Source organism: Apostichopus japonicus, chromosome 14 (assembly GCF_037975245.1).
Source record: "Apostichopus japonicus isolate 1M-3 chromosome 14, ASM3797524v1, whole genome shotgun sequence".
Lineage (NCBI taxonomy): Eukaryota > Metazoa > Echinodermata > Holothuroidea > Aspidochirotida > Stichopodidae > Apostichopus > Apostichopus japonicus.
The window spans coordinates 23,402,497-23,411,055 of record NC_092574.1 but is presented as its reverse complement, the minus strand read 5'-3'; the positions used below and the strand labels follow the sequence as shown (position 1 = coordinate 23,411,055).

Genomic DNA, 8,559 nt, shown 5'->3' with positions numbered 1-8,559 from the left:
GGGGGCGGGTGGGGAAGAATGGTTCTATTTTACAGTTTAAGGAATGATGTTGGCTCAAAGTGATTTTTTTCTTGATTTGGTACGAAACATAATCATTCTTTGATTAATGTTTCGTAGAGCTATGTTTTCACAAGTGAATATAAAAAAATCACTAGATGCATTTGTGAACTAACATTGCTTGAAAACACCTATATATAAGTACAATGAACAATATAATGAACTCAAAAACTTTTACGCGGTTTTGAATTCATGTAGAAACAGGTGGTGTTTGTGGTGTCCGTGTGAAGCTGTGTGCGGTTGGTTGGGATGAGGCGGTGTGGGATTAAGGACATCGGATCAGAGGACATCAGCTCAAGATGGATAAAAGAAAGAAAAAAAACAGAAATTCATTTGGATCGGTTTCATTTTACAAAATATTTTGCTGTAAAATTTTCACTTTATTTCTGCTCGAAATTTAGAAGCTTCAGAAAATGAAAACACTCACATTATATAAATGTGTTTTGTGTTTAAGCTTTACAACATCTGTAGTGAAATTTGAAACTGTACACCATCCAAGATGCAAGATCGTTTAAGTGATAAATAATGGAGGAGAAATTAATTTCAATTTTTTCGTTTTTCATTTTCCCTTTTGGTTGTATTTATTTATAATTTTTTATACGAATCATATTTACATTTACAGAATTACAAAAGATGTTATGTCACATGTCGAGACTTGTATTTTTCGTTGGTTTTCTGAACAAGCTGCATTTGGACATTACCACTCATTCTATCAAGGAATGTCTATGTTTTTTTAGTATTCTGTATGAGAATAACACCTCCACCCTCCCACCCCACCCCAACGTTTACATTTGTAGGAATGACCCCATGCCTTGCTTGGAAGTGTTTACGGAGGTCCATTGGCGTTAGGGGCCCTATATAGGGCACTTTCCTTATATTTCTCTTTGATTTAACGGTACTTTCTGGTAAAATATAACATATCCACCAAATACGCCGACATATAACCAACTGCTTTAAGCTCAGAGTGATGCTGTCACAGAACACTCGAGATATAAGTCGCTTGTCGCAGTAAACGAAGACGTACACAGACGCCGCCAGCCTAAAGGACATACAACCGTTCGATCATAACTATAGTCTATATATGACAGAAATACTTGTCACGAAGAACTTCCACAGACATGTAGCTAAGACAATTGTTATTTCATTTGGGAGTTGTCAAAGATTTTAATGTTCTTTCACAAACCAGGCTGAGGACTTAATCAAGTCTAAACGTGACATCATCCAGCGCTATGTGTTTCACTTCCATTATATACCTTGCTCTTAAGTTAACACAATATTTGTATTTTCACTAATGGGGATGGATTTTCCCAATGCTGAATTTAAAGTGGTGGATATGTGACAACACTGTGTACATTTTACCTTTGAAAATTGAACAAAAATAATAAAACAAAACAAAATAAAATAAAATAAAAATGAAGCAGAGAGAAATCATGAAAGGCTCCCAGATCCTAGTGGCTCTATGACATCACAGATTTACAAAATGACAGTTACAAGACGAAACTTTATAACTAGGGTATCTTCCACATCATGGAACATGATTTTCTTTTTAGTTTTCGGGGGAAACTTCTCCGGCATATAAGTCAATGATTAAAGGTTGGGTTTGTATCTTATTTTATTCAATAATCTTGGACAAGATCAGTCCAATGTGTTCTCCTTACGGGAATGACCTTACCTGTTTGAAACATTGTTTAGCACAACATCACATTGTCAAAAGTTACCAAATCTTTGTGTAACAAAATTTCAGCAATGAATATCCGTAACATAACATATTACGGGTGCTGTGGCCGAGTGGATAAAGGCGTTGGCATTGAAGCAATGAGGCTTACCTATTGGAAGGTTAGGGGTTCGATCCCCGGCCGGGTCATAGTAAGGTGGGTTTTTCATCAAAGAGCACCTACAGTTTTCCCATCTGAAATGACATTCTAAATTTCAAAAATTTCAAATTTGAGTTGAAATGGTAAATTGGAAGCCACCCGACGTGTTAGTTGTAACACAAAAGCCCTTACGGGTTTCTCCCACATATTTTGGTCGCTTAAGCGTCGTAAAAATAACTGCTGATTATTATTAAAATGAAACCGAGCACTGCCAGTTGTCTTTTACCATATATGTAACGTCTTGCATACAAAATACACAACCACGTGTGCATAATCTTAGGCTTTTATTTTATAATTAATGTTATAACACGTGTATCAATTTTCATTTTTCATTTAATATATATATTTATGTGTAAGCCTGGAGTCTGAGAAAAGACACATGGTATTTAAACTATATATTTTGCATATAGCTTATAAACCGGACTGTAACAATTCGGCGTATGCGAAGATTACGTTCGCACACTACACGTTCAGTATACCTATAGGATTATTTACAGAATCTACATCAATTTGTTTGTACTTGAGATTCAGGGTACCCCTCCCTTCTCCCTCCCTCCCCTCCTCCCCCCCCCCCCCCCCCGTTTGTGGAATAACTCGTTAACAGCCCTCTATGTACGTGGTAAGCGTCAGAGCTGCGGAGCCGATCAAATGATAATAAAGTGACGAGTCATAAGTCCAAAAATACACATAGCAGCACAGGCACAGCACCGTGCTGTGTTTAAGTCCTCCAGTGCCATGGCGTAATTAATCCGGTAACCTTTCAGCGCCTGTAAAACGTCATAAATATGACAGGTAAGAAACAGAAACCGTATATTATTCACGATTATGGCGACATTAGTTAAATTAATGTCCAATATATACATGTCTTACAACCATTTGATACATTATTATTGTAATCAAAAGTAACACAATTATGGACTGCATTGAAGAAGAATGAAATCGTTTAGGAATTTTAGGGTTCTATTGAGTTTCCGTACTGAATGGGCCTTGACTTGGTCCATTAGGCCGTATAAGACCACTCATTTTTAAGTCGTTCTCAAATTGTATGCGAGGTACCCATAAACAGCGTCCCTCCCTCAAGCAACCTATTTACATAAACCAAGCGAGGGTAGTTAAATTTAAGGAAAATATGAATAAAACAGTTTTATGAACAGTTTACCTTAATAGCATATACCAATGCCGGAATCCCGAACGGAGCCGGTGCCACAAACAGGATTGCCACAAGTGAATAGGTTATCACAGTCCTAGCAATTTTTCGGAACGCGGCTTCCATTTGCGGAGTATAACCTACCTGAAGAGAGAAAAAATACCCTTGTGGTAAAGAAATACTCTATACATGAAACCTCGAGTCGAGAGCTTATATAGTAAACCAAATATTTTCGTGACGTATTACAGAACTAAAAAGTGTAATGACCTTTGAACCCTACTTTAAAACATTGAGATACGGGGAGACTTTGAGACACGAAATGATTGTCTCCAACTTTCAACCAACCCCCATCCACCATCCACCTCGTTTGCCTTTCCCCCTTATTTGGAATATTGCCAAAAAGCAACAACAGCACATAACCTTGTATCGATATATTAGCAAACCATATTTGATCATTGTTGCTTGTATGTTGAAAAGCGTAAATGAAAATACAGGTTGGGCAACAACCAAAGACACAAAAACCGGTCAATTATTGCAGGTATATTATACAACTTTAGACATTCAAAGTGCTGAACTTTGTGGCATACTCAATCCCTTCGTTTGCTTTTCCCCCTTATTTGGAATATTGCCAAAAAGCAACAACAGCACATAACCTTGTATCGATATATTAGCAAACCATATTTGATCATTGTTGCTTGTATGTTGAAAAGCGTAAATGAAAATACAGGTTGGGCAACAACCAAAGACACAAAAACCGGTCAATTATTGCAGGTATATTATACAACTTTAGACATTCAAAGTGCTGAACTTTGTGGCATACTCAATCCCTCCGTTTGCTTTTCCCCCTTATTTGGAATATTGCCAAAAAGCAACAACAGCACATAACCTTGTATCGATATATTAGCAAACCATATTTGATCATTGTTGCTTGTATGTTGAAAAGCGTAAATGAAAATACAGGTTGGGCAACAACCAAAGACACAAAAACCGGTCAATTATTGCAGGTATATTATACAATTTTAGACATTCAAAGTGCTGAACTTTGTGGCATACTCAATCCCTCCGTTTGCTTTTCCCCCTTATTTGGAATATTGCCAAAAAGCAACAACAGCACATAACCTTGTATCGATATATTAGCAAACCATATTTGATCATTGTTGCTTGTATGTTGAAAAGCGTAAATGAAAATACAGGTTGGGCAACAACCAAAGACACAAAAACCGGTCAATTATTGCAGGTATATTATACAATTTTAGACATTCAAAGTGCTGAACTTTGTGGCATACTCAATCCCTCTGTTTGCTTTTCGCCCTTATTTGGAATATTGCCAAAAGGCAACAACAGCACATAACCTTGTATCGATATATTAGCAAACAGTATTTGATCATTGTTGCTTGTATATTTAAAAGAGTGAATGAAAATACAGGCAAGGCAATAACCAAAGACACAAAAACCGGTCAATTATTGCAGGTATATTATACAATTTTAGACATTCAAAGTGCTGAACTTTGTGGCATAATCAATCCCTCCGTTTGCTTTTCCCCCTTATTTGGAATATTGCCAAAAAGCAACTAACAACAAAATAATACCTTGCATCGATATATTAGCAAACAGTATTTGATCATTGTTCATGCTTGTATGTTGAAAAGCGTGAATGAAAATACAGGCAAGGCAATAACCAACGACACAAAAACAAAAACCGGTAAATTATTGCATGTGTATTATACAACTTTAGACATTCAAAGTGCTGAACTTTGTGGCATACTCAATCCCTCCGTTTGCTTTTCCACCTTATTTGGAATATTACCAAAAAGCAACAGCAAAACAATACCTTGTATCGATATATTAGCAAACCATATTTGATCATTGTTGCTTGTATGTTGAAAAACGTGAATGAAAAAACAGGCGGGGCAACAACCAAAGACACAAAAACCGGTCAATTATTGCATGTGTATTATACAACTTTAGACATTCAAAGTGCTGATCGAACGGCTTTGTGGCATGCATACTCAATCCCTCTGTTTGCTTTTCGCCCTTATTTGGAATATTGCCAAAAGGCAACAACAGCACATAACCTTGTATCGATATATTAGCAAACAGTATTTGATCATTGTTGCTTGTATGTTTAAAAGCGTGAATGAAAATATAGGCGGGGCAACAACCAAAGACACAAAAACCGGTCAATTATTGCATGTATATTATACAACTTTAGACATTCAAAGTGCTGAACTTTGTGGCATACTCAATCCCTCCGTTTGCTTTCCCCCCCTTATTTGGAATATTGCCAAAAAGCAACTAACAACAAAATAATACCTTGCATCGATATATTAGCAAACAGTATTTGATCATTGTTCATGCTTGAATGTTGAAAAGCGTGAATGAAAAAACAGGCGGGGCAACAACCAAAGACACAAAAACCGGTCAATTATTGCATGTGTATTATACAACTTTAGACATTCAAAGTGCTGAACGGCTTTGTGGCATGCATACTCAATCCCTCTGTTTGCTTTTCGCCCTTATTTGGAATATTGCCAAAAAGCAACAACAAAACAAAACCTTGTATTGAGTATTGCATGTGTATTAGACATTCGAAGAGCTGAACTTGGTTTAAAAATGAGAAAAGAGGCTTAGGCTAACAGGTGTCGAAAACCTTGGGCTCTCATAGTTACAGAAAAAGTATGATGCTATACGTTTGACAAACGTTACAGTAACAGTGAGGGCCAGCATTCACTTAGTGAAAACATATAACATATCGCTTTCCTTTGACGATTTTAATGTGTAAGCCAAGGGAGAAATTATGTGGATGTTAGTCCAACTTGCTATTCATAAACAAAATATGGTAGAAATAATCGGGCAACCGTTAAAAATGGTCGCAACATAAATTCAAGTTGATATCGACATATTCGGCTGGTATACTTGAACATCAATCATGATATCACAATACTTGTTATCGTATGCCGTCTGGCCCGTGTACTTACTCTAACTCCCGGTGGCCGTTGGACCGATACAGCTCTTCTATTAGTGTGAGTCTGTGCTGGACGTTGAAGTGGTTGCACCTGGTTGCCATAACGAATCCCTGGTTGTACTGGCCTCGGCACAGCTTGACTTGGAGAGGGTGGAGGAACTGCCAAAGTTGGAGGTCTAGTATCGTCCACGCCAGGTTGTCGTCTGGCCCGTGTACTTACTCTAACTCCCGGTGGCCGTTGGACCGATACAGCTCTTCTATTAGTGTGAGTCTGTGCTGGAAGTTGAAGTGGTTGTACCTGGTTGCCATAACGAATCCCTGGTTGTACTGGCCTCGGCACAGCTTGACTTGGAGAGGGTGGAGGAACTGCCAAAGTTGGAGGTCTAGTATCGTCCACGGCAGGTTGCTGTTCTGTAACAAGTAATATGTTTCAATGTTTGATATTAAATTTCATTCTGGTGAAGCATTTCTTGAAAGATAGCTTTAGTTGGTATGACGAAATTCGAAAGAATTTCAATATACTAATTATACATATAGGCTATTAACATTCAACATACACTTACTGTGGGTTGTAGGGTAGCCTATACCGCAGTTTTAACACCAAGAATAAGTGTACTGAATATAAATAGTTTGATGACGTCTATGATGTTTACTTTATCAATCAAATCAATCGAAAATGTGATATTTGCATTGTTGTACCGAGGGGTCAGTTAACATCTCACTGCGTAACTGTTCACTCAGGGAGAGAGGACGTTGATAGTTAACACTACATAATTATAATTATAAGGGAGTCATTAAAAACATCAAATATTTATATCAATAAGTTTTCGATATTTTATCAGCTAAATATCCAAACTTAATATGTAACGGCCTCTGAAATATATAATGACGAAACGTAAATCAGAATATAGCAAGTGAATTCTTTCATATAGTTAGTAGTTACACACAAGAAAATCTTACCATTTTCAAGTAAGATACTTTGGTCTGCCATGTCAGTTCACTCGATTCTTGTTATTTGCTACTTCGCGTGATATGGTTCCCGTGCGTTTTTTCTGTTTGGTATAATTAACAACATGCAGTGTGAGCAGGGAGTTTCTATGTATATTGCTGTATAAAATAAAGAAATAACAAGGTCTATGTTAGGATCGCCTGACATCACGGTTCATTAGTTTCATTTTGTCAATTTAGGATGGTGTGATTGTTTGGCTACGATTCAGAAAGAGGGAAAAGGTCGCGGTTCTACGGGAGCTCATAGGAAGCATTTGAGTAAATATATGATTATGATAGTAACCTTGTCTTATTATCTATTTTGTTTCAATTGAGATAGTTTAGGTGCACTTTAGTTAACTTTCAGATTATAATACATGAAATATAATCAGCCGAAAATTACTAATCCATTACTAACAAAAACAAAACACGTTATAATAGTTATGCTCTTGTTTTATCAAAGGGCATAAGTCGTGATAAAAGATGGGGAAAGGTGACGAATCTCTCAAATATAAGTTCACTATAGCAAAAAGAAAGAAAGAAAGAAAAGAAAAGTAAGATTGTTTTCCTTTTCCTTACAGCATACTTATTCGCAACGAAGTTACTAACTAAACACGAAGCTGTTATCAACTCTCTTTTTTCGCTTTTCGCGTTCCATGTGACAGTCAGAGATGAACTCCATAGTCTACAGGTAACAACAACGCAATTTAATTAAAGTAGTGCACGTCCGCCTGCATGGTTAAACCCTAAAGTGACCATGCATAATGTATCGATTTGTTATTGTTGTTTTTTGGCATTTTCTGAGTCGTCATCATTGTTTTTGATGCTTGGCTGTTTAAGAGGACGAAATTAACTACTGATGGTCTAGAAATCGGGAGGACTGAAGGTGATTTAAGGCTTTCTAGAAAAATCTTGGGTGGAAAAAGAAGATTCCGCAGCGAGAGCTAGCAGATCGCTTGGGTAGCTCTATGATAAACTTTTGAGCTATTCTAGCTCAACATCTAAAGCGGTCATGGTGGCAAAAGTTGAATGTGCTGTGATAGCCCTAGCCATCAGCTATCATATGGTGGGTAGGAAATGTCAGCTGAAAAATTTGATCTATGCTCTAGCGGCCTTGGAAAGTGACGAGTTTAGTGTCAAAGTCGATGGGAGCTAATAATTGTGGTACGACACCTGCATAATTCTGACTCATTCAGTTGTTTCTACTTGGACACACACACACACAGAAAAAAAAAACGTTTGTTCTAGATCCCTCTGTATGCCCCATATAACCTGTTCACTATACTAAAAACTGAGACCAATTTATGCTGTCGATTGCGTGTGATGTATTTAAGTAAACAAGTACTGTTGTGTCGCGGAACCTATCATGTAGAACTATAGTCCGCTCTCAATAGGTCTTGGAAGTTTGAGCCGAATGGCTGATGACTTACACTCCAAATTTTAAAGGTTTTTAGATCATTTTAGACTCTTTATAATTCCGGAGACCATTTTAGAATGGAAAACCGTGGGTTAATCTGGATGCAAAATGA

The 8,559-nt window shown here is 37.2% G+C and overlaps 1 protein-coding gene across 1 annotated transcript; it reads right to left on the bottom strand.

Annotated features, from left to right (window-relative positions):
- Nucleotides 1–395: 395 nt before the first annotated feature.
- On the bottom strand, nucleotides 396–7,181 carry LOC139979580 (uncharacterized). The gene is made up of 4 exons (XM_071990525.1): nucleotides 7,004–7,181; nucleotides 6,057–6,454; nucleotides 3,091–3,222; nucleotides 396–2,698 (listed from the first exon to the last, which is right to left on the bottom strand). Exons 1-4 carry the CDS (start codon nucleotides 7,032–7,034, stop codon nucleotides 2,576–2,578), a joined length of 684 nt encoding a protein of 227 aa, XP_071846626.1. The 5' UTR covers nucleotides 7,035–7,181; the 3' UTR covers nucleotides 396–2,575.
- Between the last annotated feature and the right edge of the window lie 1,378 nt (nucleotides 7,182–8,559).

Coding starts and splice junctions, on each gene's coding strand:
- LOC139979580 (XM_071990525.1), bottom strand. CDS start 7,034: ATGGCAGACCAAAGTATCTTACTTGAAAATG. Junction 3,223..6,056: donor AACGGCCACCGGGAGTTAGA/GTAAGTACACGG, acceptor TTCTCTCTTCAG/GTAGGTTATACTCCGCAAAT. Junction 2,699..3,090: donor CATTGGTATATGCTATTAAG/GTAAACTGTTCA, acceptor GACGTTTTACAG/GCGCTGAAAGGTTACCGGAT.